General features: G+C 47.1%; 1 protein-coding gene across 1 annotated transcript in view; it reads right to left on the bottom strand.

Moving 5' to 3' along the window:
* Nucleotides 1–27,998, bottom strand: part of LOC115116153 (retinal-specific phospholipid-transporting ATPase ABCA4-like) — a 206,345-nt gene that overhangs the window by 50,615 nt on the left and 127,732 nt on the right. The window contains exons 28-44 of the mRNA XM_065013791.1: nt 25,597–25,654; nt 22,068–22,136; nt 21,616–21,785; nt 20,620–20,744; nt 19,799–19,897; nt 19,478–19,667; nt 16,961–17,055; nt 13,375–13,407; nt 10,910–11,015; nt 10,540–10,614; nt 9,287–9,456; nt 6,234–6,411; nt 3,702–3,817; nt 2,931–3,078; nt 1,927–2,050; nt 1,261–1,390; nt 918–1,038 (exon numbers count right to left, since the gene is read on the bottom strand). Coding sequence (XP_064869863.1) covers nt 918–1,038; nt 1,261–1,390; nt 1,927–2,050; nt 2,931–3,078; nt 3,702–3,817; nt 6,234–6,411; nt 9,287–9,456; nt 10,540–10,614; nt 10,910–11,015; nt 13,375–13,407; nt 16,961–17,055; nt 19,478–19,667; nt 19,799–19,897; nt 20,620–20,744; nt 21,616–21,785; nt 22,068–22,136; nt 25,597–25,654 — 2,007 coding nt within the window. The remainder of the gene's footprint in view (nt 1–917; nt 1,039–1,260; nt 1,391–1,926; nt 2,051–2,930; nt 3,079–3,701; nt 3,818–6,233; nt 6,412–9,286; nt 9,457–10,539; nt 10,615–10,909; nt 11,016–13,374; nt 13,408–16,960; nt 17,056–19,477; nt 19,668–19,798; nt 19,898–20,619; nt 20,745–21,615; nt 21,786–22,067; nt 22,137–25,596; nt 25,655–27,998) is intronic.

Here is a 27,998-nt window from a genome sequence, read left to right on the forward strand (position 1 = left end):
CTACACAAATAATCTTTTTGGAAAAACTGAACATTTGCTATCTAACTGAGAGTCTCCTCATTGAAAACATCCGAAGTTCTTCAAAGGTAAATGATTTTATTTGAATGCTTTTCTTGTTTTTGTGAAAATGTTGCCTGCTGAATGCTAGGCTTAATGCTATGCTAGCTATCAATACTCTTACACAAATGCTTGTTTTGCTATGGTTGAAAAGCATATTTTGAAAATCTGAGATGACAGTGTTGTTAACAAAAGGCTAAGCTTGAGAGCCAATATATTTATTTCATTTCATTTGCGATTTTCATGAATAGTTAACGTTACGTTTTGGTAATGAGCTTGAGGCTATAATTATACTCCCGGATACGGGATTGCTCGTCGCAACAGGCTAAGGAGAAGTTTATCTATAGTTCCTTGTATAACACTTGTAGTTTCATCAACATTTATGATGAATATTTCTGTAAATTGATGTGGCTCTCTGCAAAATCCCCGGATGTTTTGTAACTACTGAACATAACACGCCAATGTAAACTTTATCGAACAAAACATACATGTATTGTGTAACATGAAGTCCTATGAGTGTCATCTGATGAAGATCATCAAAGGTTAGTGATTAATTTAATCTCTATTTCTGCTTTTTGTGACTCCTCTCTTTGGCTGGAAAAATTAGCTGTGTTTTTCTGTGACTAGGTGCTTACCTAACATAATCGTTTAGTGTGCTTTCGCCGTAAAGCCTTTTTGAAATCAGACACTGTGGCTGGATTATCGAGAAGTTTATCTTTAAAACGGTGTAAAATAATTGTATGCTTTGAGGAATTTAAATTGTGAGATTTCTGTTGTTTTGAATTGGGTGCCCTGCACTTTCACTGGCTGGTTGTCGAGGCGGGACGCTACCGTCCCCAATATCCCAGAGAGGTTTTAACCTTGCAGAGGTCTCTGATCTGGAGGATGTCACTCTTGTTCCCGCCGTTATAGATCCTCTCTCTCTCCGCCGCCACGTCCTCGTCCTCATCTTTAGGAGGGGGCCCTCGGAAGTCTGATAACCTGGAGGGGAGAATTGATTGATTGATTGAATGATTGATTGATCAATACCACCCCTTTTCACACCGAATGTACGTAGAGTTTGAGATAAGTGTGGTTCTAACTTGAATGACCCACTAAATTAGGTAAATTTTCAGTGTGAATGGGATTTTAGTTTCCTATTGTGCAAAGATGGATAAAAAATAAATATCCTTCCACACGGTGATATTGGAGCTAGTTCCTCACCAGTGGTCGAGGAAGAAGCGGTACTCTATGAGGATAGTGAAGAGGAAATAGACACATCCCTCTATAGCCATGAAGACCAGGTTCTTCCCTACAAAGTCCCATTTGAACGGATCCATGGCACGGTCCTCACCTGAAACACAACATGGGACAATGTACCAGGCCTTGATCCTCAGAAGAGTTGGCACAAAACAATCTGGTTACCAAGCTAGAGACGGGCCCGAATGAATAGGCTGGAGGAGGTTTAAAGAATAGTTTATTTTCAGTCAGGAGTGTTGTAGGCTGGATCAGGTTTAGAGAATAGATGAGTGTGGAAGTGTTGTAGGCTGGATCAGGTTTAGAGAATAGATGAGTGTGGAAGTGTTGTAGGCTGGAGCAGGTTTAGAGAATAGATGAGTGTGGAAGTGTTGTAGGCTGGATCAGGTTTAGAGAATAGATGAGTGTGGAAGTGTTGTAGGCTGGATCAGGTTTAGAGAATAGATGAGTGTGGAAGTGTTGTAGGCTGGATCAGGTTTAGAGAATAGATGAGTGTGGAAGTGTTGTAGGCTGGAGCAGGTTTAGAGAATAGATGAGTGTGGAAGTGTTGTAGGCTGGAGCAGGTTTAGAGAATAGATGAGTGTGGAAGTGTTGTGAGCCATAGAGATTCAACACTAACTATGTCGTGCTCACCAAAGTGTGCATAGACATCAGTCACCGCCTGGTTCATAGCCATGTCAATCAGCCCCCGGCCCAGACAGAAGTGAGGGAAGACCAGGAGGCCTTTCTTCAGCCACTCATTGAACTCTAACAAGGCCTGGGGAGCACAACAACAACACAATAAATAACAACACAATAAACAAAAACACAACAAACAACAAAAACACAATAAACAACAACATCAACACAACAAATAACACAATCAACAACAACACCACCACAATAACTAACGACAACACAATAAATAACAACAACACAATAAACACAAGCACAATAAACAACAATACAATAAACAACAACAACATCAACATCAACACAACAAATAACACAATAAACAACGCAATAAACACAATAAATGACAACAACAACACAACAAACAACAACACAATAAACAACAAACAAAATAAACAACAGCAAAATAAACAACAACAGCAACACAAAAAATAACACAATCAACAACAACACCACCACAATAACTAACGACAACACAATAAATAACAATACAATAAACAACAACAACATCAACATCAACACAACAACAACACCACCACAATAACTAACGACAACACAATAAATAACAATAAAATAAACAACAACAACATCAACATCAACACAACAAATAACACAATAAACAACAATGACAACGCAATAAACACAATAAATGACAACAACAACACAACAAACAACAACACAATAAACAACAAACAAAAACACAATAAACAACAAAGTAAACAACAACAACACAATAAACAACACAACAAACAACAACGCAATAAACAACAACAGCAACACAATAAACAGCAACAATACAGTAAACAACAACAACACAATAAACAAGAACAATATCAACACAACAAACAACAACACAATAAACAAGAACAATACGGTAAACAGCAACAATGAAACATGACTTGCTCCCTCTCTCTCTCTCTCTCATCCACAATCTGCCTCTCCCTCTCTCTCTCCCCCATCCTCACCCGGTTGTTCTCGAACAGTTCCAATATGAAGGTGAGGGCGCTGCTGTTGATGCCGATGAACAGGTTGATGCAGGACAGAGAGACGTAGGCTGTACTGGGGATGTTAAAGATGTATGACATGGGGTACATCATGGGGGTTACTGACCACCTAGATAGATAGAGAGAGAGAAAGAGAGAGAGAGAGAGAAAGAAAGAGAGAGAGAGAGATTTAGGACGTCAAAAGTGGGTTTGGGGCCTCCCGGGTGGCGCAGTGGTCTAAGACACATTGCAGTGCCACCAGAGACTCTGGGTTTGAGCCCAGGCTCTGTCGCAACCGGCCGCGACCGGGAGGTCCGTGGGGCGATGCACAATTGGCCTAGCGTCGTCCGGGTTAGGGAGGGTTTGGCCGGTAGGGATATCCTTGTCTCAACGTGCACTAGCGTATGGCGGGACGGACACAGTGCACGCTGACCAGGTCGCTAGGTGTACGGTGTTTCCTCCGACACATTGGTGCGGCTGGCTTCCGGGTTGGATGCGCGCTGTGTTAAGAAGCAGTGAGGCTTGGCTTGGTTTCGGAGGACTCATGACTCTCGACCTTTGTCTCTCCCGAGCCCGTACGGGAGTTGTAGCGATGAGACAAGACAGTAACTACTAATAATTGGACACCACGAAATTGGTGAGAAAAAGGGGTAAAAAAAGGGAAGGGGGTTTGAAGCAGAGCATCGGAGAGGTCCCACAAAGTCTTCATAAGCAGCACGCAGAAGCTTCCCAAATCATATGTCTAGTACTCACCCATACAGGAAGAGCAGGAGAACGAGGGCTGGCATGTTGGTGGGTGAGGTGTAACACTTCTTGTCGAAGGCCACAAAGATCCCCACCACCATGGCTGTACTGAGAGAGTAGTTCATCTGGAGAGACCGGAGATGGAAAATATGGAAAACATTTCAATTGATGAAATCCGGGTGAAACAAGTCACTGACACGTCCAGGTCAATCAGATTCCAATTTAAATGGCCGCCAGGGGTAGGGCGAAACTGTGATGGCTTTATACCTAAAAAATACTTATTCAGACTTGCCCCAGGGCCCAGCTGTATGTACAATTTGGTACTTCTATCACAAAAGGCACAATTCAATATATTCAATACAGTAAGTAAGCATTTCATTGCACTGTGTACACCTCTGTATCCGCGAGCCTACCAGACGGGCTAAATGCTTTTTATGCTCTCTTTGAGGCAAGCAACACTGAAGTATGCATGAGAGCACCAGCTGTTCCGGACGACTGTGTGATCACGCTCTCCGTAGCCGATGTGAGTAAGACCTTTAAACAGGTCAACATTCACAAGGCTGTGAATAACGGATTACCAGGACTTTTTCAACCTCTCCTGATTGAGTCTGTAATACCAACATGTTTCAAGCAGACCACCACAGTCCCTGTGCCCAAGGGAGTGAAGGTAACCTGCCTAAATGACAACCGCCCCGTAGCACTCACGTCTGTAGCCATGAAGTGCTTTGAAAGGTTGGTAATGGCTCACATCAACACCATTATCCCAGAAACCCTAGACCCACTCCAATTTGCATACCGCCCCAACAGATCCACAGATGATGCAATCTCTATTGCACTCCACACTGCCCTTTCCCACCTGGACAAAAGGAACACCTATGTGAGAATGCTGTTCATTGACTACAGCTCAGTGCCTAGCATAGTGCCCTCAAAGCTCATCACCAAGCTAAGGATCCTGGGACTAAACATCTCCCTCTGCAACTGGATCCTGGACTTCCTGAAGGGCCGACCCCAGGTGGTAAGAGTAGGCAACAACACATCTGCCACGCTGATCCTCAACATGGGGGCCCCTCAGGGGTGCGTGCTTAGTCCCTTCCTGTACTCCCTGTTCACCCATGACTGCGTGGCCAAGCACGACTCCAAAACCATCATTAAGTTGGGGCGGCAGGGTAGCCTAGTGGTTAGAGTGTTGGACTAGTAACCGGAAGGTTGCAAGTTCAAACCCCCGAGCTGACAAGGTACAAATCTGTCGTTCTGCCCCTGAACAGGAACCCACTGTTCCTAGGCCGTCATTGAAAATAAGAATTTGTTCTTAACTGACTTGCCTAGTTAAATAAAGGTAAAATAAATAAAAAAATAAGTTTGCCGATGACACAATAGTGGTAGGCCTGATCAACAACGAGACAGCCTATAGGGAGGAGGTCAAAGACCTGGCCGTGTGGTGCCAGGACAACAACCTCTCCCTCAATGTGATCAAGACAAAAGAGATGATTGTGGACTACAGGAAAAGAAGGACCAAGCACGCCCCATTCTCATTGACAGGGTTGCAGTGGAGCAGGTTGAGAGCTTCAAGTTCCTTTGTGTCCACATCACCAACAAACTAACATAGTGCAAGCACACCAAGACAGTTGTGAAGAGGGCACAACAATGCCTTTTTCCCCTCAGGAGACTGAAAAGATTTGGCATGGGTCCCCAGATCCTGAAAAGGTAATATAGCTGCACCATTGAGAGCATCCTGACCGGTTGCATCACCGCCTGGTATGGCAACTGCTCCCCCCTCCGACCGCAAGGCGCTACAGAGGGTAGTGCGTACGACCAGTACATCACTGAGTCAAAACTTCCTAACATCCAGGACCTACAGTATATACTAGGCGGTGTCAGACTAAGGTTGAAAAAATTGTCAAAGACTCCAGTCACCCAAGTCATAGACTGTTGTCTCTGCTACCGCACAGCAAGCTTTCCTTAACAGCTTCTACCCCCAAGCCATGAGACTGCTGAACAATTAATCAAATGGCCACCTGAACTATTTACACTGACACCCCCCCTTGATTTTACACTGCTGCTACTCGCTGTTTATTATCTATGCATAGTCACATCACCCCTACTTACATGTACAAATTATCTCAATTACCTTGACTAACCTGTACCTCCGCACATTGACTCGGTACCGGTACCACCTGTATATAGCCTCATTATTGTTATTTTATTGTGTTATTTTTAATATTTTTATTAAAACTTTATTTAGTAAATATTTTCTTGACTCTAGGGCTTGTAAGTAAGCATTTCACAGTAAGATCTACACCTGATGTATTCGGCGCATGTGACAAATACATTTTTATTTGAATTCCAGGCGCTGGAAACAGGAGAGAGACACTGACTAAAAACAACATAAGAGTCTAGTTCCTCTCCAGGTTTCTTCCTGTAACTGCTACTTCCTCTTTTGTGAGTTTAGTTCAAGTTACTGTAAAGCACTTTTGTCACAAATAACGATGTAAAAAAAAGGGCTTCATAAGTAACAGTTTATTGATTCATTGAAAGACGTACCATATCCCAGAAGAAGTTGGCTAACCAGTAGACAAGGGGGCTGACCCCGCTGACGAACTGGAGGTGTTTGGCCTTGGTTACTCTCTCCTGGATCAGGTAGAGGACAAACGAGGCTGGGATGAAGGACATGGCAAAGATCACACAGATAGCTGTCACGGCATCTACTGATGTCTTCAACCTGGGAGAGGAGAGAGACAGACAGGTTAGGTAACAGATAGCTGTCACGGCGTCTACTGATGTCTTCAACCTGGGAGAGGAGAGAGACAGACAGGTTAGGTAACAGATAGCTGTCACGGCATCTACTGATGTCTTCAACCTGGGAGAGGAGAGAGACAGACAGGTTAGGTAACAGATAGCTGTCACGGTGTCTACTGATGTCTTCAACCTGGGAGAGGAGAGAGACAGACAGGTTAGGTAACAGATAGCTGTCACGGTGTCTACTGATGTCTTCAACCTGGGAGAGGAGAGAGACAGACAGGTTAGGTAACAGATAGCTGTCACGGCGTCTACTGATGTCTTCAACCTGGGAGAGGAGAGAGACAGACAGGTTAGGTAACAGATAGCTGTCACGGTGTCTACTGATGTCTTCAACCTGGGAGAGGAGAGAGACAGACAGGTTAGGTAACAGATAGCTGTCACGGCGTCTACTGATGTCTTCAACCTGGGAGAGGAGAGAGACAGACAGGTTAGGTAACAGATAGCTGTCACGGCGTCTACTGATGTCTTCAATCTGGGAGAGGAGAGAGACAGACAGGTTAGATAACAGAGAGATGGTCACCCTAGGGGACAGACAGGTTAGATAATAGAGAGATGGTCATCCTAGAGGACAGACAGGTTAGATGGTCACCCTAGGTGACAGACAGGTTAGATAACAGAGAGATGGTCACCCTAGAGGACAGACAGGTTAGATAATAGAGAGATGGTCACCCTAGAGGACAGACAGGTTAGATAACAGAGAGATGTTCACCCTAGAGGACAGACAGGTTAGATAACAGAGAGATGGTCACCCTAGAGGACAGACAGGTTAGATAATAGAGAGATGGTCACCCTAGAGGACAGACAGGTTAGATAACAGAGAGATGGTCACCCTAGAGGACAGACAGGTTAGATAACAGAGAGATGGTCACCCTAGAGGACAGACAGGTTAGATAATAGAGAGATGGTCACCCTAGAGGACAGACAGGTTAGATAACAGGGAGATGTTCACCCTAGAGGACAGACAGGTTAGATAACAGAGAGATGGTCACCCTAGAGGACAGACAGGTTAGATAATAGAGAGATGGTCACCCTAGAGGACAGACAGGTTAGATAACAGAGAGATGGTCACCCTAGAGGACAGACAGGTTAGATAACAGAGAGATGGTCACCCTAGAGGACAGACAGGTTAGATAACAGCGAGATGGTCACCCTAGAGGACAGACAGGTTAGATAACAGAGATATGGTCACCCTAGAGGACAGACAGGTTAGATAACAGAGAGATGGTCACCCTAGAGGACAGACAGGTTAGATAATAGAGAGATGGTCACCTTAGAGGACAGACAGGTTAGATAACAGAGAGATGTTCACCCTAGAGGACAGACAGGTTAGATAACAGAGAGATGGTCACCCTAGAGGACAGACAGGTTAGATAATAGAGAGATGGTCACCCTAGAGGACAGACAGGTTAGATAACAGAGAGATGGTCACCCTAGAGGACAGACAGGTTAGATAACAGAGAGATGGTCACCCTAGAGGACAGACAGGTTAGATAATAGAGAGATGGTCACCCTAGAGGACAGACAGGTTAGATAACAGGGAGATGTTCACCCTAGAGGACAGACAGGTTAGATAACAGAGAGATGGTCACCCTAGAGGACAGACAGGTTAGATAATAGAGAGATGGTCACCCTAGAGGACAGACAGGTTAGATAACAGAGAGATGGTCACCCTAGAGGACAGACAGGTTAGATAACAGAGAGATGGTCACCCTAGAGGACAGACAGGTTAGATAACAGCGAGATGGTCACCGTAGAGGACAGACATGTTAGATAACAGAAATATGGTCACCCTAGAGGACAGACAGGTTAGATAACAGAGAGATGGTCATCCTAGAGGACAGACAGGTTAGATAACAGAGATATGGTCATCCTAGAGGACAGACAGGTTAGATAACAGAGATATGGTCATCCTAGAGGACAGACAGGTTAGATAACAGAGATATGGTCATCCTAGAGGACAGACAGGTTAGATAACAGAGATATGGTCAGCCTAGAGGACAGACAGGTTAGATAACAGAAATATGGTCATCCTAGAGGACAGACAGGGACACAGACAGATAGTAGAAGGAAGATAACCTGGGAGATGAGATGACTGAGACATTTTCAACACAAAGCCCACAAGCTATAGAGGAAAGGGGATGCCTAGTTAGTTGTACAACTGAATGTATTCAACTGAAATGTGTCTTCTGCATTAACCCAACCTCTGAATCAGAGGGGTGCGGGGGGGGCTGCCTTAATCCACATCATTGGCGCCCGAGGAACAGTGGGGTTAACTGCCTTGCTCAGGGGCAGAACGACAGATTTGTACCTTGTCAGCTCGGGGATTTCGATCCAGCAACCTTTTGGTTACTGGCCCAACGTTCCTACCCACCAGGCTACCTGCCGCCCCTAAAAAGCTCTACCCGATGAATCAACTGGCAAAACCCTCTTCATGACCCCTCTTCATGACCCCTCTTCATGACCCCTCTTCATGACCCCTCTTCATGGCCCCTCCTCATGACCTCTCTTCATGACCCCTCCTCATGACCCCTCCTCATGGCCCCTCTTCATGACCCCTCTTCATGACCCCTCTCATGACCCCTCCTCATGACCCCTCTTCATGACCCCTCTTCATGACCCCTCTACCTGACCCCTCTTCATGACCCCTCCTCATGACCCCTCCTCATGACCCCTCCTCATGACCCCTCCTCATGACCCCTGACAGGATAAAGACCGTAGCATTGAATTGGCTCAGCACAAGCCTGTGATTAGTTCTTGTGTTGTTTTCAAAGAGGGAACCAGTGTGTGTAACTTACACAGTGACTTCCGACAGCTGTTCCTTGGTGAGGTTGAGGGGGTGGTTGATGGCTGTGATGCCGTACTGCATGGGGTCAACGTTACGAGGCAGGTGGGCCCTGAGAATGGCGTTGTTGGCCACATTCATGAAGGCCACCATGGCGTGCCAGCCTTTGTTGTTGTACCAGACCTGGTTTGGGGAGCAGAGGTGTGTTCAATATACAACTCATTTTGTAAACAAAAAATGATTTCCTGGATGGGATTAGAGGTACATTCAATTTATGATGTTTTTTTGTTGTTATAATCTGAAATATGGAGTAATATACACTACCGTTCAAAAGTTTGGGGTCATTTAGAAATGTCCTTGTTTTTGAAAGAAAAGCACATTTTTTTGTCCATTAAATTAACATCAAATTGATCAGAAATACAGTGTAGACATTGTTAATGTTATAAATGACTATTGTAGCTGGAAACGGTTGCTTTTTAATGCAATATCTACATAGGTGTACAGAGGCCCATTATCAGCAACCATCACTCCTGTGTTCCAATGGCACGTTGTGTTAGCTAATCCAAGTTTATCATTTTAAAAGGTTAATTGATCATTAGAAAACACTTCTGTAATTATGTTAGCACAGCTGAAAACTGTTGTCCTGAATAAAGAAGCAATAAACCTGGCCTTCTTTAGACTAGTTGAGGATCTGGAGCATCAACATTTGTGGGTTCGATTACAGGCTCAAAATGGACAGAAACAAAGAACTGTATTCTGAAACTCGTCAGTCTATTCTTGTTCTGAGAAATGAAGGCTATTCCATGCGAGAAATTGCCAAGAAAGTGAAGATCTCGTACAACGCTGTGTACTACTCCCTTCACAGAACAGAGCAAACTGGCTCTAACCAGAATAGAAAGAGGAGTGGGAGGCCCCGGTGCACAACTGAGCAAGAGGACAAGTACATTAGAGTATCTAGTTTGAGAAACAGACACCTCACAAGTCCTCAACTGGCAGCTTCATTAAAGAGCACATGCAAAACACTAACAATTCCTACACTGTATTTCTGATCAATTTGATGTTATTTTATTGGACAAAAAAAAAAGCTTTTCTTTCAAAAAAATTCCAAGTGATCCCAAACTTTTGAACGGTAGTGTACGTACCAAAACAAATAGAAATAAAACATTTAAATACAAATAATATAATGTTTTTCAATATAATGTCTCAGGTAACATGATAATATCATACCGTGATTCAGAGGTATATGACAGCCTGTAACTAACTTACTTTGACATTGTATTCACTTTCCATGTATCTGAGGAAAGGTCCGATCTCCTGCAGCGATTGTTTTGTGTAGGGACCCTGCCGGAATTATTAAAAACAATATTGTGTAACTGAGCCAACTGTAAATCACACTCACTTAATTCCTACCACTACTACTACACGCTCCAGCCCCCAGCCCAGGAGGCTGGTGAAAGGGAGGACAGCTCATAATAATGTCTGGAATGGATTGAATGGCATGGAAGATGTGTTTGATACCATTCCTTTAATTCCATTCCAGACATTACTATGAGCCCGTTCTCCCAAATGAAGGTGCCACCAGCCTCCTGTGCTCCAGAGCCCTGACCCACTAGGCCAGGTATGTAGTGATCAATACCCCAGTGACGTTGAGCATCTTCATCAGTTGAGAGAGGGTATCCTGGATCTGTTTAGGGCTGACTTCCAGTATGGGCAGCTGACCTCCAACAGACAGGCCTCCATACCTGAGGATCAACGACACAGTCATACAGACAACACTCCAACAGACAGGACTCCAACAGACAGGCCTCCAACAGACAACACTCCAACAGACAACACTCCAACAGACAACACTCCAACAGACAGGCCTCCAATAGACAGGACTCCAACAGACAACCCCTCCAACAGACAACACTCCAACAGACAGGCCTCCAACAGACAGGCCTCCAATAGACAGGCCTCCAACAGACAACCCCTCCAACAGACAACACTCCAACAGACAGGCCTCCAACAGACAGGCCTCCAACAGACAACACTCCAACAGACAACACTCCAACAGACAACACTCCAACAGACAACACTCCAACAGACAACACTCCAACAGACAGGCCTCCAATAGACAGGACTCCAACAGACAGGCCTCCAACAGACAGGCCTCCAACAGACAGGCCTCCAACAGACAACCCTCCAACAGACAGGCCTCCAACAGACAGGCCTCCAACAGACAGGCCTCCAAAGACAGGCCCTCCAACAGACAACACTCCAACAGACAGGCCTCCAACAGACAAGCCTCCAACAGACAACACCCAACAGACAGGCCTCCAACAGACAGGCCTCCAATAGACAGGACTCCAATAGACAGAACTCCAACAGACAGGACTCCAACAGACAACACCCAACAGACAACACTCCAACAGACAACCCCTCCAACAGACAACCCCTCCAACAGACAACACTCCAACAGACAACACTCCAACAGACAGGCCTCCAACAGACAGGCCTCCAATAGACAAGCCTCCAACAGACAGGCCTCCAATAGACAGGACTCCAACAGACAGGCCTCCAACAGACAGGCCTCCAACAGACAACCCCTCCAACAGACAGGCCTCCAACAGACAACACTCCAACAGACAGGCCTCCAACAGACAGGCCTCCAATAGACAGGACTCCAACAGACAGGCCTCCAACAGACAGGCCTCCAACAGACAACCCCTCCAACAGACAGGCCTCCAACAGACAAGCCTCCAACAGACAGGCCTCCAACAGACAGGCCTCCAACAGACAACCCCTCCAACAGACTGGCCTCATACAGACAGGCCTCCAACAGGCAGGCCTCCAACAGACAGGCCTCCAACAGACAGGCCTCCAACAGACAACCCCTCCAACAGACAGGCCTCCAACAGACAGGCCTCCAACAGACAGGCCTCCAAAAGACAGGCCCTCCAACAGACAACACTCCAACAGACAGGCCTCCAACAGACAGGCCTCCAACAGACAACACCCAACAGACAACACCCAACAGACAACACTCCAACAGACAGGCCTCCAACAGACAGGCCTCCAACAGACAGGCCTCCAACAGACAAGCCTCCAACAGACAACACCCAACAGACAACACTCCAACAGACAGGCCTCCAACAGACAGGCCTCCAACAGACAGGCCTCCAACAGACAGGCCTCCAACAGACAGGCCTCCAACAGACAAGCCTCCAACAGACAGGCCTCCAACAGACAGGCCTCCAACAGACAGGCCTCCAACAGACAGGCCTCCAACAGACAGGCCTCCAACAGACAGGCCTCCAACAGACAGGCCTCCAACAGACAACACTCCAACAGACAACACCCAACAGACAAGCCTCCAACAGACAGGCCTCCAACAGACAAGCCTCCAACAGACAGGCCTCCAACAGACAGGCCTCCAACAGACAAGCCTCCAACAGACAAGCCTCCAACAGACAGGCCTCCAACAGACTGGCCTCATACAGACAGGCCTCCAACAGACAGGCCTCCAACAGGCAGGCCTCCAACAGACAGGCCTCCAACAGACAAGCCTCCAACAGACAAGCCTCCAACAGACAACACTCCAACAGACAGGCCTCCAACAGACAAGAGTCCAACAGACAGGCCTCCAACAGACAGGCCTCCAACAGACAGGCCTCCAACAGACAAGCCTCCAACAGACTGGCCTCATACAGACAGGCCTCCAACAGACAGGCCTCCAACAGGCAGGCCTCCAACAGACAGGCCTCCAACAGACAGGCCTCCAACAGACAACCCCTCCAACAGACAGGCCTCCAACAGACAACCCCTCCAACAGACAGGCCTCCAACAGACAGGCCTCCAATAGACAGGACTCCAACAGACAGGCCTCCAACAGACAGGCCTCCAACAGACAGGCCTCCAACAGACAGGCCTCCAACAGACAGGCCTCCAACAGACAGGCCTCCAACAGACAGGCCTCCAAACAAACATATTACACAAAATCCCGTGAGACAAGAATCATAATTTCTACTAGAGGGTGAAACAGTGTATGACAAATAAGCTAAACTTAAACTGATATTTAGTTTGCTATGAGGTATGTTTAGAAAATAAATAAAAGCATACCTTTGTTCATTCACCCAATATTTGCTCTTCAAACTGGAAATGGAAAACAAATAACACATTAACACATTAACATATAATCAGATGACTTCTGCTGTTTGACATGGATGACTGTGTCTCGACTGGCCTGCTCGGGTCAGGTTACCGTGGTAACAATCCTACAGAGAGATCTCTCACACCCAGCAGAGGGGAAGCGATGGAGAGGTAAGGAGATGGGGGGGGGTGGTTTATGACACCTCACGTCCATTGTAAATCTAAGGCAGCAGACAAAATCCTTTGTCCTCTCACTATGGAGAACCGGCCTCAGAACATTAACATGCAATTAATGGACTTTAGGACAGGTTTCGTCAGCCACAATGGTGGTAATGAAGATAGATGAAAAATGAATGTTGTTTTTGTTATGTTATTAAAAATTAAAGTTATGACGTTATAACGAAAACATTGTAACTTTAAGAGTTTTCCTAACATGTACTTGATGTTTGCATACTGTACGTTGTGTAGAAAATGTCCAGATCAAAGAGAATGTTTTTGTAAAGATGAAATGTGAAGTTAGTTGTCTAAATTGGATCTGAGTCAAATCCAGACCTCCTGCCTTCGTAACTAGTTACGCCCAGAGAACTGCCCTAAAGGTGGAAACGCCCATTACTGACCCGAGGGTATAAACCGAGGGTATAAACACGTGAGTTAAAAATTTACATACTAGACTAAGTGACCCTGAGCAGCCAAGGTCTGAGTGGTCAGAAAACCCAAAACGCAACACGAAGTTGAAGAAGACAAAAGGAACCTTTTAACAACCTATGCTACGGACGAGTAGCTGTATCTAAAGGTGGTGAATTCAAGCAGGACCACCCGGTCACCACTCTCCAAGGAATCGTGTGTCTACACTGTTTTCCTTCCCACGCTGGAACCATCCACACGGCTGATTTAGCCCTCCTCAGAAAACCTCCTTTTCAGAGCGAGGACGAGGAAACAGACCACTAAGAGAAAGGACACTGACATCGTGAGGAGAAACAGACCACTAAGAGAAAGGACACTGACATCGTGAGGAGAAACAGACCACTAAGAGAAAGGACACTGACATCGTGAGGAGAAACAGACCACTAAGAGAAAGGACACTGATATCGTGAGGAGAAACAGACCACTAAGAGAAAGAACACTGATATCGTGAGGAGAAACAGACCACTAAGAGAAAGGACACTGACATCGTGAGGAGAACTGAGTTACACCCGGTAACCAAAGACGGACTGTCTTCAGAGAAGTGGGAATTCGTTCCACACAGAGACACCCCTGTCGGAGACCTTCAACACTTATTTACACCATTATATTCTGACCCATAAGACCGGCAGTTCGGTGCAAGTTTAGGGTTAAAATAAGCATAGCTGACAAATGCACCCAAGTGTGTTTTTCTCTCGTGTACTCTCTCTCTTTCTCTCTCTTTTTAAATCTCCATTTTGTGTAACACGTGTCATATTGTGTTGGTCCGCTAGGGACCTGTTCATCGTACTAAGTTCTAATCAATTGCCTAGACTGTGTGTTTGTGTATCTTATATTAGCATTTTATCTTGTTAGCAAATAAATAATCAACTCATTTGGTGTGATACAGACTTATTTAGTGAGACTCGGTTTGTGCAGATTCCAAAATTATGCGACGCTCAGAATGAGACTGTAGAGGAAATTGATTAATTAGAGTGTTGTAAAACTGATATTCTTTGAGTTAATTTGGGAAATAGAAACTCAATAAAGCCAAATTTTCCCAAGGTGCCCCCGGTTAAGGAGTTAATAATTAACTGATTCATTTAATCACATAATTATAAACCATTAACTTATTGGTGAAATGGGGGCAGTATTGAGTAGCTTGGATGAATAAGGTGCCCAGAGTAAAATGCCTGCAACTCTGTCCCAGATGCTAATATATGCATATTATTATAATCAGTGTACTATTATTAGTAGTATTGGATAGAAAACACTGTGAAGTTTCTAAAACTGTTTGAATGATGTCTGTGAGTATAACAGAACTCATATGGCAGGCGAAAACCTGAGAAAAATCCAACCAGGGAGTGAGAAATCTGAGGCTTGTAGTTTTTTTAAAACTCAGCCCCTATTGTAGATACAGTGGGATATTGGTTATGATGCACTTCCTAAGGCTTCCACTAGATGTCAACCGTCTTTAGAAACTTGTTTGAGGATTCTACTATAAAGGAGGGGCTCATGTGAGCTGTTTGAGTCAGTGGTCTGGCAGAGTGCCTTGGGCTCATGACGCTCGGTCACGAGGGAAGTTAACTCTCGTTCCATTGCTTTTCTACAGACGATGGAATTCTCCGGTTGTAACATTATTGAAGATTTATGTAAAAAATATCCTAAAGATTGATTCTATACTTAGTTTGGCATGTTTCTACGACCTGTAATATAACTTTTGGAACTTTTCGTCTGACGTTCGGCTGGACCTGAACATGCGTTTGGATTTGTTTACCAAACGCCCTAACAAAAGAGGCTATTTGGACATAAATGATGGACATTATCAAAAGTGGAACTGGGATTCCTGGGAGTGCATGTTGACTTCCCAATATGACGGGTATCTTTTTGGCTGCTTTGTTGTCGAAAGGCTGTACTCAGATTATTGCATGGTTTGCTCTTTCCATAAAGTTTTTAAAAATCTGACACAGCGGTTGCATTAAGGATAAGTAATTCTAATTTGTGTAACACTTGAATTTTCATCAATATTTATGATGAGTATTTCTGTAACTTGATGTGGCTCTCTGCAAATTTTCAAAATCAATGCATGTTTTAGAACTACTGAACGTAACGCGCCAATGTAAAATTAGATTTTTTTATATAAATGTGCACTTTAGCGAACAAAACATACAGTGCCTTGCGAAAGTATTCGGCCCCCTTGAACTTTGCGACCTTTTGCCACATTTCAGGCTTCAAACATAAAGATATAAAACTGTATTTTTTTAATGTAGTTTTATATCTTTATGTTTGAAGCCTGAAATGTGGCAAAAGGTCGCAAAGTTCAAGGGGGCCGAATACTTTCGCAAGGCACTGTACATGTATTGTGTAACATGAAGTCCTATGAGTGTCATCTGATGAAGATCATCAAAGGTTAGTGATTAATTTTATGTCTATTTGTGCTTTTTGTGACTCCTCTCTTTGGCTGGAAAAATGGCTGGTTTTTCTGTGACTTGGTGGTGACCTAACAATCATTTGTGGTGCTTTCGCTGTAAAGCATTTTTTAAATCAAATACTGTGGCTGGATTAACGAGAATTTTATCTTTAAAATGGTGTAAGATACTTGTATGCTTGAGGAATTTTAATTATGAGATTTTTGTTGTTTTGAATTTGGCACCCTCCACTACCACTAGCTGTTGGCGCTAGCGTCCCACATATCTCAGAGAGGTTAATCATTCGATGAGCAGCAGTCGTCACATCAATAATCAATACAACGTCACAACAACTGTAACAGATTGACATATAATCAGTGGACTTCTGATGTTTGACATGGATGACTGTAACTCTACCACACCTGTCTGATACATATAACACACGTCTATGACGATGATCACAGTTGGCGATGTATTGGGCCCCTTACCTTTGTCTGATGAGGCTGGGGTAGGTTTTAACCAGGTAGTCTGTAATGTTTCTATCAGTCAGGTCCAGTAGTATATCTCCCGTAGCCTCTTTCCTCTGCAAATACATCACACACAACATATACCATCACATTGGGTACATTAAAACGGTACTGGAGGAGTGGTTAGGACTGGCTAGGGGTACTGGAGGAGTGGTTAGGACTGGCTAGGGATACTGGAGGAGTGGTTAGGACTGGCTAGGGGTACTGGAGGAGTGGTTAGGACTGGCTAGGGGTACTGGAGGACTGGTTAGGACTGGCTAGGGATACTGGAGGACTGGTTAGGACTGGCTAGGGGTACTGGAGGAGTGGTTAGGACTGGCTAGGGGTACTGGAGGAGTGGTTAGGACTGGCTAGGGATACTGGAGGAGTGGTTAGGACTGGCTAGGGATACTGGAGGAGTGGTTAGGACTGGCTAGGGATACTGGAGGAGTGGTTAGGACTGGCTAGGGGTACTGGAGGAGTGGTTAGGACTGGCTAGGGATACTGGAGGAGTGGTTAGGACTGGCTAGGGATACTGGAGGAGTGGTTAGGACTGGCTAGGGACTGGAGGAGTGGTTAGGACTGGCTAGGGTACTGGAGGAGTGGTTAGGACTGGCTAGGGATACTGGAGGAGTGGTTAGGACTGGCTACTGGAGGAGTGGTTACTGGCTAGGACTGGTTAGGGATACTGGGTTAGGACTGGCTAGGGATACTGGAGGAGTGGTTAGGACTGGCTAGGGATACTGGAGGAGGAGGACTGGTTAGGACTGGCTAGGGATACTGGAGGAGTGGTTAGGACTGGTTAGGACTGGTTAGGACTGGCTAGGGGTACTGGAGGAGTGGTTAGGACTGGCTAGGGATACTGGAGGAGTGGTTAGGACTGGCTAGGGATACTGGAGGAGTGGTTAGGACTGGCTAGGGATACTGGAGGACTGGTTAGGACTGGCTAGGGATACTGGAGGAGTGGTTAGGACTGGCTAGGGATACTGGAGGACTGGTTAGGACTGGCTAGGGGATACTGGAGGAGTACTGGAGGGAGGAGGAGTGGTTAGGACTGGCTAGGGGTACTGGAGGAGTGGTTAGGACTGGCTAGGGGGTACTGGAGGACTGGTTAGGACTGGCTAGGGGTACTGGAGGACTGGTTAGGACTGGCTAGGGGTACTGGAGGAGTGGTTAGGACTGGAGGAGTGGTTAGCTGGCTATACTGGAGGAGTGGTTAGGACTGGCTGGCTGGAGGGGTTAGGACTGGAGGGGTACTGGAGGAGTGGTTAGGACTGGCTAGGGGTACTGGAGGACTGGTTAGGACTGGCTAGGGGTACTGGAGAAGTGGTTAGGACTGGCTAGGGATACTGGAGGAGTGGTTAGGACTGGCTAGGGGTACTGGAGGACTGGTTAGGACTGGCTAGGGGTACTGGAGGAGTGGTTAGGACTGGCTAGGGGTACTGGAGAAGTGGTGGCTAGGGGTACTGGAGGACTGGTTAGTGGCTAGGGTACTGGAGGACTGGTTAGGACTGGCTAGGGTACTGGAGGGGTACTGGAGGACTGGTTAGGACTGGCTAGGGGTACTGGAGAAGTGGTTAGGACTGGCTAGGGGTACTGGAGGACTGGTTAGGACTGGCTAGGGGTACTGGAGGACTGGTTAGGACTGGCTAGGGGTACTGGAGGAGTGGTTAGGACTGGCTAGGGGTACTGGAGGAGTGGTTAGGACTGGCTAGGGGTACTGGAGGACTGTTTAGGACTGGCTAGGGGTACTGGAGGACTGGTTAGGACTGGCTAGGGGTACTGGAGGACTGGTTAGGACTGGCTAGGGGTACTGGAGGACAGGTTAGGACTGGCTAGGGGTACTGGAGGAGTGGTTAGGACTGGCTAGGGGTACTGGAGGACTGGTTAGGACTGGCTAGGGGTACTGGAGGAGTGGTTAGGACTGGCTAGGGGTACTGGAGGAGTAGGGGTACTGGAGGAGTGGTTAGGACTGGCTAGGGGTACTGGAGGAGTGGTTAGGACTGGCTAGGGGTACTGGAGGACTGGTTAGTACTGGCTAGGGGTACTGGAGGACAGGTTACAGGAGGACAGGTTACTGAGGACAGGTTACTGAGGACAAGTTACTGGAGGACAGGTTACTGAGGACAGGTTACTGAGGACAGGTTACTGGAGGACTGGTTACTGGAGGACAGGTTACTGGAGGACAGGTTACTAAAGGACAGGCTGCTGGAGGACAGGTTACTAAAGGACAGGTTACTGAGGACAGGTTACTGAGGACAGGTTACTGGAGGACAGGTTACTAAAGGACAGGTTACTGGAGGACAGGTTACTGGATGACAGGTTACTGGAGCACAGGTTACTGGGGACAGGTTACTGAGGACAGGTTACTGAGGACAGGTTACTGGAGGACAGGTTACTAAAGGACAGGTTACTGGAGGACAGGTTACTGGAGGACAGGTTACTGCTGTAACATATAAGAAACATCCAGTAGACACAGAGAACAGTCAGTATACTGACCTGCATAGGGGGCAACCCCCCAGCTCCGATTGGACAGATGGGTAACATAGTCAGCTTCTTATTGGTGCTGCACTGGCAGGAAGGGGAGGGGTTTAGCGGGTGCCACTCAGGGCTCTGCAGGATGTTATTGGCTATTGAAGAAACCGCAGGTGTCTCCCAGGCCAATGTCTCATTCTCACAGGGCAGGTTTCTGTATGGACAAAGCACACACACACACAATACAGTATCAGAGAACTTGGTGATTTATAGTTAGTAGAGTAGAGGGAGATGTCAGAATATTAGTCAAAACACAGTCTTCAACCTAGAGCGGCTGGTACTCACTGTAGAGGGCTTCCTGCCATACAGCGAGTGCCAAGGCCAGGGGGGTTCAGCAACACCTTGGTGAAATGTCTCATCTGGAGGTTTTCCAGTCGCTCGTTACTGAGAAACGGAGGAAGAAAGAGAAGAAGAACAGGTTGAAGACCAGGGTCATGACCTCCTGGTTAGATACCTAATATAATGTGATGAGAACAGGAAGACCAGGGTCATGACCTACTGGTTAGATACTTAATATAATGTCATGAGAACAGGACGACCAGGGTCATGACCTACTGGTTAGGTACCTAATATAATGTGATGAGAACAGGAAGACCAGGGTCATGACCTACTGGTTAGGTACCTAATATAATGTGATGAGAACAGGAAGACCAGGGTCATGACCTCCTGGTTAGATACCTAATATAAAGTGATGAGAACAGGATGATCAGGGTCATGACCTGCTGGTTAGATACCTAATATAAAGTGATGAGAACAGGAAGACCAGGGTCATGACCTCCTGGTTAGATACCTAATATAATGTGATGAGAACAGGAAGACCAGGGTCATGACCTACTGGTCAGATACCTAATATAATGTGATGAGAACAGGATGACCAGGGTCATGACCTACTGGTTAGATACCTAATATAATGTGATGAGAACAGGGAGAACAGGGTCATGACCTCCTGGTTAGACACCTAATATAATGTGATGAGAACAGGACGACCAGGGTCATGACCTACTGGTTAGGTACCTAATATAATGTGATGAGAACAGGAAGACCAGGGTCATGACCTACTGGTTAGAGTTGCCTGTATATCATTCTCCAAACCTCGAAAGACTAACCTGAAGAACGTTAACTGCTTTCCATACATCCAGGGAGTGAGGATGAGGGGGGGGTACTCTCCGAACGGAGGCACGATCATGGTGAAGATCAGGGCTATCAGGACGAAGCTAGCAGGCAGGACGATCTGGGGACATGAAACCATTCACACTGTTACTCAAAGGGATACCATCCCAGTTTTACTCTGACCCTATGTGACCTGACCTGGTATAATATTCTAACTCTGAATCCCAAACCATCCCCTAGCCCCTAGCCCCTAGCCCCTGACCAGCAGGGCCAGGAAGTGCTTTATATTTTATCCATCCCTCCCACCCTCCCACTCTCCCACCATCCCACCCTCCCACTCTCCCGCCATCCCACCCTCCCACCATTCCACCATCCCTCCCTCCCTCCAACCACCCATCACACCCTCCCACCCTCCCACCATCCCACCCTCCCACCATTCCACCATCCCTCCCTCCCTCCAACCACCCATCACACCCTCTCACCCTCCCACCCTCCCACTCTCCCACCCACCCTCCCACCCTCCCAACATCCCTCCACCCCACCACCCCACCATCCCAACATCCCTCCATCCCAACATCCCTCCATCCCAACATCCCTCCATCCCAACATCCCTCCACCCCAACATCCCTCCCACCCACCACCCATCCCACCCCCTCCATCCCTCCCACCCACCACCCATCCCACCCCCCTCCATCCCTCCCTCCCTCCATCCCACCCCCCCTCCATCCCTCCCTCCCTCCATCCCACCCACCACCCATCCCACCCCTCCCTCCATCCCACCCACCACCCCACCCCCCACCCTCCCTCCATCCCACCCACCACCACCCCACCCCCCCACCATCCCTCCATCCCACCCACCACCACCCCACCCCCCACCCTCCCTCCATCCCACCCACCACCACCCCACCCCCCACCCCCTCCCCCCACCCCCTCCATCCCACCCACCACCACCCCACCCCCCACCATCCCTCTATCTAGTTGTAGTCCAAAACCTGTGCGAGGAAGTCTTTGTATGATCTGGTAGCATGGTGAAACCTCTTGACCAGCAGGGCCAGAAACTGCTTCATGACCAGATTGGCTCCTTTGACCTGACTCGACCCTTTCCCAGCGCTGTCGTCGTCATGGTTACCCCCACCGTTGGCCTGCTTCAGACCGTTAGCCTCTGTGTAAAGTAGGAGAAGACAGTCATTGGGAAGTGGATATATTTGCCCGGCAGGTTCAAAGGTTAAGGTTTAGGCATAGGGTTCCTCAAACTGTGTTAGCTTGCTGAGCTAAAGCATTAGCTTAGGATTTCAGGAAAGATAGTCTCGCTTGGTCTGACTTACATGCTTAGCCAAAGTGATACTTTGAGTCTTGTCTTGCCAGACTAAAGGCACCAACCATTTAAATGTCTCTAGGCAAGCGCCTGGTGTGAAAACAGGCAGGCTTAGTGGCGGAATCTAACCTTCAGGTTCACCCTCCTCCACACCAACTTTACTGCAGCTTTTGGTTCTCTTCAGCAACATCCACTGTTCTATGGTAGGGTGGGTCCACAGTTCACAGCACAAGACATCAAAAACACCTCACAACACAACACCAAGACACTTCACAACAACAACGTCATCGTCAACAACACAACAGAAACTACTTACAAAAGGAACATTCATAAGTTGGAAAAAGAAGGTAGGAAGTAAATTGGAGAGGAGAAGACTGTAGGGACAGTGGAGAAGACTGTAGGGACAGTGGAGAAGACTGTAGGGACAGTGGAGAAGACTGTAGGGACAGTGGAGTAGACTGTAGGGACAGTGGAGTAGACTGTAGGGACAGTTAGTAGACTGTAGGGACAGTGGAGAAGACTGTAGGGACAGTGGAGTAAACTGTAGAGACAGAGGAGTAGACTGTAGGGACAGTGAGTGTGGTGAATAGGAGAGGAGTAGACTGTAGGGACAGTGAGTAGACTGTAGGGACAGTGAGTAGACTGTAGGGACAGTGAGTGTGGTCAATAGGAGAGGAGTAGACTGTAGAGACAGTGGAGTAGACTGTAGGGACAGTGGAGTAGACTGTAGGGACAGTGAGTAGACTGTAGGGACAGTGGAGAAGACTGTAGGGACAGTGGAGTAGACTGTAGGGACAGTGGAGTAGACTGTAGGGACAGTGGAGTAGACTGTAGGGACAGTGAGTAGACTGTAGGGACAGTGGAGTAGACTGTAGGGACAGTGATTAGACTGTAGGGACAGTGGAGAAGACTGTAGGGACAGTGGAGTAGACTGTAGGGACAGTGGAGTAGACTGTAGGGACAGTGAGTGTGGTCAGTAGACTGTAGGGAGAGTCAGTAGACTGTAGGGACAGTTAGTAGACTGTAGGGACAGTTAGTAGACTGTAGGGACAGTTAGTAGACTGTAGGGACAGTTAGTAGACTGTAGGGACAGTGAGTGTGGTCAGTAGACTGTAGGGAGAGTCAGTAGACTGTAGGGAGAGTCAGTAGACTGTAGGGACAGTTAGTAGACTGTAGGGACAGTTAGTAGACTGTAGGGACAGTTAGTAGACTGTAGGGACAGTGGAGTAGACTGTAGGGACAGTGAGTAGACTGTAGGGACAGTGGAGTAGACTGTAGGGACAGTTAGTAGACTGTAGGGACAGTTAGTAGACTGTAGGGACAGTGGAGTAGACTGTAGGGACAGTTAGTAGACTGTAGGGACAGTTAGTAGACTGTAGGGACAGTGAGTGTGGTCAGTAGACTGTAGGGAGAGTCAGTAGACTGTAGGGACAGTTAGTAGACTGTAGGGACAGTGAGTAGACTGTAGGGACAGTTAGTAGACTGTAGGGACAGTTAGTAGACTGTAGGGACAGTGAGTGTGGTCAGTAGACTGTAGGGACAGTTAGTAGACTGTAGGGACAGTGGAGTAGACTGTAGGGACAGTTAGTAGACTGTAGGGACAGTTAGTAGACTGTAGGGAGAGTCAGTAGACTGTAGGGAGAGTCAGTAGACTGTAGGGACAGTCAGTAGACTGTAGGGACAGTTAGTAGACTGTAGGGACAGTTAGTAGACTGTAGGGACAGTTAGTAGACTGTAGGGACAGTTAGTAGACTGTAGGGACAGTGAGTGTGGTCAGTAGACTGTAGGGACAGTTAGTAGACTGTAGGGACAGTTAGTAGACTGTAGGGACAGTTAGTAGACTGTAGGGAGAGTCAGTAGACTGTAGGGACAGTTAGTAGACTGTAGGGACAGTTAGTAGACTGTAGGGACAGTTAGTAGACTGTAGGGACAGTTAGTAGACTGTAGGGACATTTAGTAGACTGTAGGGACAGTTAGTAGACTGTAGGGACAGTTAGTAGACTGTAGGGACAGTTAGTAGACTGTAGGGACAGTGGAGTAGACTGTAGGGACAGTGAGTAGACTGTAGGGACAGTGGAGTAGACTGTAGGGACAGTTAGTAGACTGTAGGGACAGTTAGTAGACTGTAGGGACAGTGGAGTAGACTGTAGGGACAGTTAGTAGACTGTAGGGACAGTTAGTAGACTGTAGGGACAGTGAGTGTGGTCAGTAGACTGTAGGGAGAGTCAGTAGACTGTAGGGACAGTTAGTAGACTGTAGGGACAGTGAGTAGACTGTAGGGACAGTTAGTAGACTGTAGGGACAGTTAGTAGACTGTAGGGACAGTGAGTGTGGTCAGTAGACTGTAGGGACAGTTAGTAGACTGTAGGGACAGTGGAGTAGACTGTAGGGACAGTTAGTAGACTGTAGGGACAGTTAGTAGACTGTAGGGAGAGTCAGTAGACTGTAGGGAGAGTCAGTAGACTGTAGGGACAGTTAGTAGACTGTAGGGACAGTTAGTAGACTGTAGGGACAGTTAGTAGACTGTAGGGACAGTGAGTAGACTGTAGGGACAGTTAGTAGACTGTAGGGACAGTTAGTAGACTGTAGGGACAGTTAGTAGACTGTAGGGACAGTTAGTAGACTGTAGGGACAGTGAGTGTGGTCAGTAGACTGTAGGGACAGTTAGTAGACTGTAGGGACAGTTAGTAGACTGTAGGGACAGTTAGTAGACTGTAGGGAGAGTCAGTAGACTGTAGGGACAGTTAGTAGACTGTAGGGACAGTTAGTAGACTGTAGGGACAGTTAGTAGACTGTAGGGACAGTTAGTAGACTGTAGGGACAGTTAGTAGACTGTAGGGACAGATGAGTAGACTGTAGGGACAGTGAGTGTGGTCAGTAGACTGTAGGGAGAGTCAGTAGACTGTAGGGACAGTTAGTAGACTGTAGGGACAGTTAGTAGACTGTAGGGACAGTTAGTAGACTGTAGGGACAGTTAGTAGACTGTAGGGACAGTCAGTAGACTGTAGGGACAGTTAGTAGACTGTAGGGACAGTTAGTAGACTGTAGGGACAGTTAGTAGACTGTAGGGACAGTTAGTAGACTGTAGGGACAGTTAGTAGACTGTAGGGACAGTTAGTAGACTGTAGGGACAGTCAGTAGACTGTAGGGACAGTTAGTAGACTGTAGGGACAGTTAGTAGACTGTAGGGACAGTTAGTAGACTGTAGGGACAGTCAGTAGACTGTAGGGACAGTCAGTAGACTGTAGGGACAGTTAGTAGACTGTAGGGACAGTTAGTAGACTGTAGGGACAGTTAGTAGACTGTAGGGACAGTCAGTAGACTGTAGGGACAGTTAGTAGACTGTAGGGACAGTTAGTAGACTGTAGGGACAGTTAGTAGACTGTAGGGACAGTTAGTAGACTGTAGGGACAGTTAGTAGACTGTAGGGACAGTTAGTAGACTGTAGGGACAGTCAGTAGACTGTAGGGACAGTTAGTAGACTGTAGGGACAGTTAGTAGACTGTAGGGACAGTTAGTAGACTGTAGGGACAGTTAGTAGACTGTAGGGACAGTTAGTAGACTGTAGGGACAGTTAGTAGACTGTAGGGACAGTTAGTAGACTGTAGGGACAGTTAGTAGACTGTAGGGACAGTCAGTAGACTGTAGGGACAGTTACCTGGAGTTTTGGCATTAGCTGCTGCTTCTTCCCCATCTGCTGTCACCTTCAGAAAGATCTGGAAGGAAGAAACATCAGCTATTCATTTGGACCCAATGTTCAAATAGAATACAGGCCACCTACTCTTGTACCCCAGACCATGTGTGCCAAGTTTCACCATGATCCCGGGTAAGGCTGTGGCGGTCATGACATTTCGTCAGCCGGTGATTGTCAAGCGAATAACGGTCGGTCTCATGGTAATTTACCGTTAATTAATATAAACACATTTAGTATATCCTGGCTTCCCCACACAGTCTACAAGCCACTGATTAAGACCTACAGATCTACATTTTAAAAAGTCTAATAAATCCATGTAATATATTCTACACCTCCACAATAAATCCATGTAATATATTCTACACCTCCACAATAAATCCATGTAATATATTCTACACCACAATAAATCCATGTAATATATTCTACACCTCCACAATAAATCCATGTAATATATTCTACACCTCCACAATAAATCCATGTAATATATTCAATAAATAAATCCATGTAATATATTCTACATCCATCACAATAAATAAATCCATGATTTATTAAATCCATGTAATATAGTCTACACCATCACAATAAATCCATGATTTATTTTAGACAGGTCTAAAGCAACATGATATGAAGAAAATGTAGTCTATTTCAGAAGAACAGAATAGCATCCTCTGAGTCAATCCTTACGTTAGGTCCTGATCTGGCTGTGCCATATGGCTGTGTTCTACACTAGTTCATTTAGCAGACAAGATTTGCTGAGAATTCCGTGGCATTATTTTATAGTATGAAGAATACAATTGAACAAAGCTGAATAAAATATAGACATTTTCACCAAACGATTTGAAGGAGTACGCACACGTGGCTATTCTGTGTTGAGCTGTTAACAAAGAAATAGGTCCTCCTAGATGCTTAATATACAGTTATTAATGTCACTTTAGGTGTTCTATAAACGTTGGGCTGTTTGTTTCGATGTTTAATACATTGTAAGGCTGCATGACGAGACTAATGATGACTTGAAAAAAAGTTGCTCTGCCTTGTTTTTTTTGCGCAGGATGTACTGTCACTGTCTTCAAACTCCCTCATAGATGAGCCAAGGCGCAGCGGTGCTTGTAGTTCCACATCTTTAATAGGAGTGAAACCTTCACAGAAACCGAACATGACGCAACCGTGGCGCACACAAACACTCACAGAAAATAAAGAATTACCCACAAACACAGGTGGGGTAAAAAGGCTGCCTAAGTATGATTCCCAATCAGAGACAAAGATAGACAGCTGCCTCTGATTGGGAACCATACCCGGGCCCACAAAGAAACAGTCCCCCTACCCCCATTCTCACCTCCCCCACCACATTCCCCTCCTCCCCAGCCCCCCTACCCCCATTCTCACCTCCCCCACCACATTCCCCTCCTCCCCAGTCCTATCTCCCCCTACCCCCATTCTCACCTCCCCTACCACATTCCCCCCCCAGTCCTACCCCCCCCCATTCTCACCTCCCCTACCACATTCCCCTCCTCCCCAGTCCTATCTCCCCCTACCCCCATTCTCACCTCCCCTACCACATTCCCTCCTCCCCAGTCCCCCTACCCCCAGTCTCACCTCCCCCACCACATTCCCCTCCTCCCCAGCCCCCTACCCCCATTCTCACCTCCCCCACCACATTCCCCTCCTCCCCAGTCCCCCTACCCCCATTCTCACCTCCCCTACCACATTCCCCTCCTCCCCAGTCCCCCTATCCCCAGTCTCACCTCCCCCACCACATTCCCCTCCTCCCCAGTCCCCCTACCCCAAGTCTCACCTCCCCTACCACATTCCCCTCCTCCCCAGTCCCCCTACCCCCAGTCTCACCTCCCCACCACATTCCCCTCCTCCCCAGCCCCCTACCCCCATTCTCACCTCCCCCACCACATTCCCCTCCTCCCCAGTCCCCCTACCCCCATTCTCACCTCCCCTACCACATTCCCCTCCTCCCCAGTCCCCCTATCCCCAGTCTCACCTCCCCACCACATTCCCCTCCTCCCCAGTCCCCCTATCCCCAGTCTCACCTCCCCCACCACATTCCCCTCCTCCCCAGTCCCCCTACCCCCATTCTCACCTCCCCTACCACATTCCCTCCTCCCCAGTCCCCCTATCCCCAGTCTCACCTCCCCTACCACATTCCCCTCCTCCCCAGTCCTATCTCCCCCTACCCCCATTCTCACCTCCCCTACCACATTCCCCTCCTCCCCAGTCCTATCTCACCAGTCCTATCTCCCCCTACCCCCATTCTCACCTCCCCTACCACATTCCCCTCCTCTCCAGTCCTATCTCCCCCTACCCCAAGTCTCACCTCCCCTACCACATTCCCCTCCTCCCCAGTCCTGTCTTCCCCT

The sequence above is a fragment of the Oncorhynchus nerka genome, linkage group LG9b (assembly GCF_034236695.1).
Source record: "Oncorhynchus nerka isolate Pitt River linkage group LG9b, Oner_Uvic_2.0, whole genome shotgun sequence".
Lineage (NCBI taxonomy): Eukaryota > Metazoa > Chordata > Actinopteri > Salmoniformes > Salmonidae > Oncorhynchus > Oncorhynchus nerka.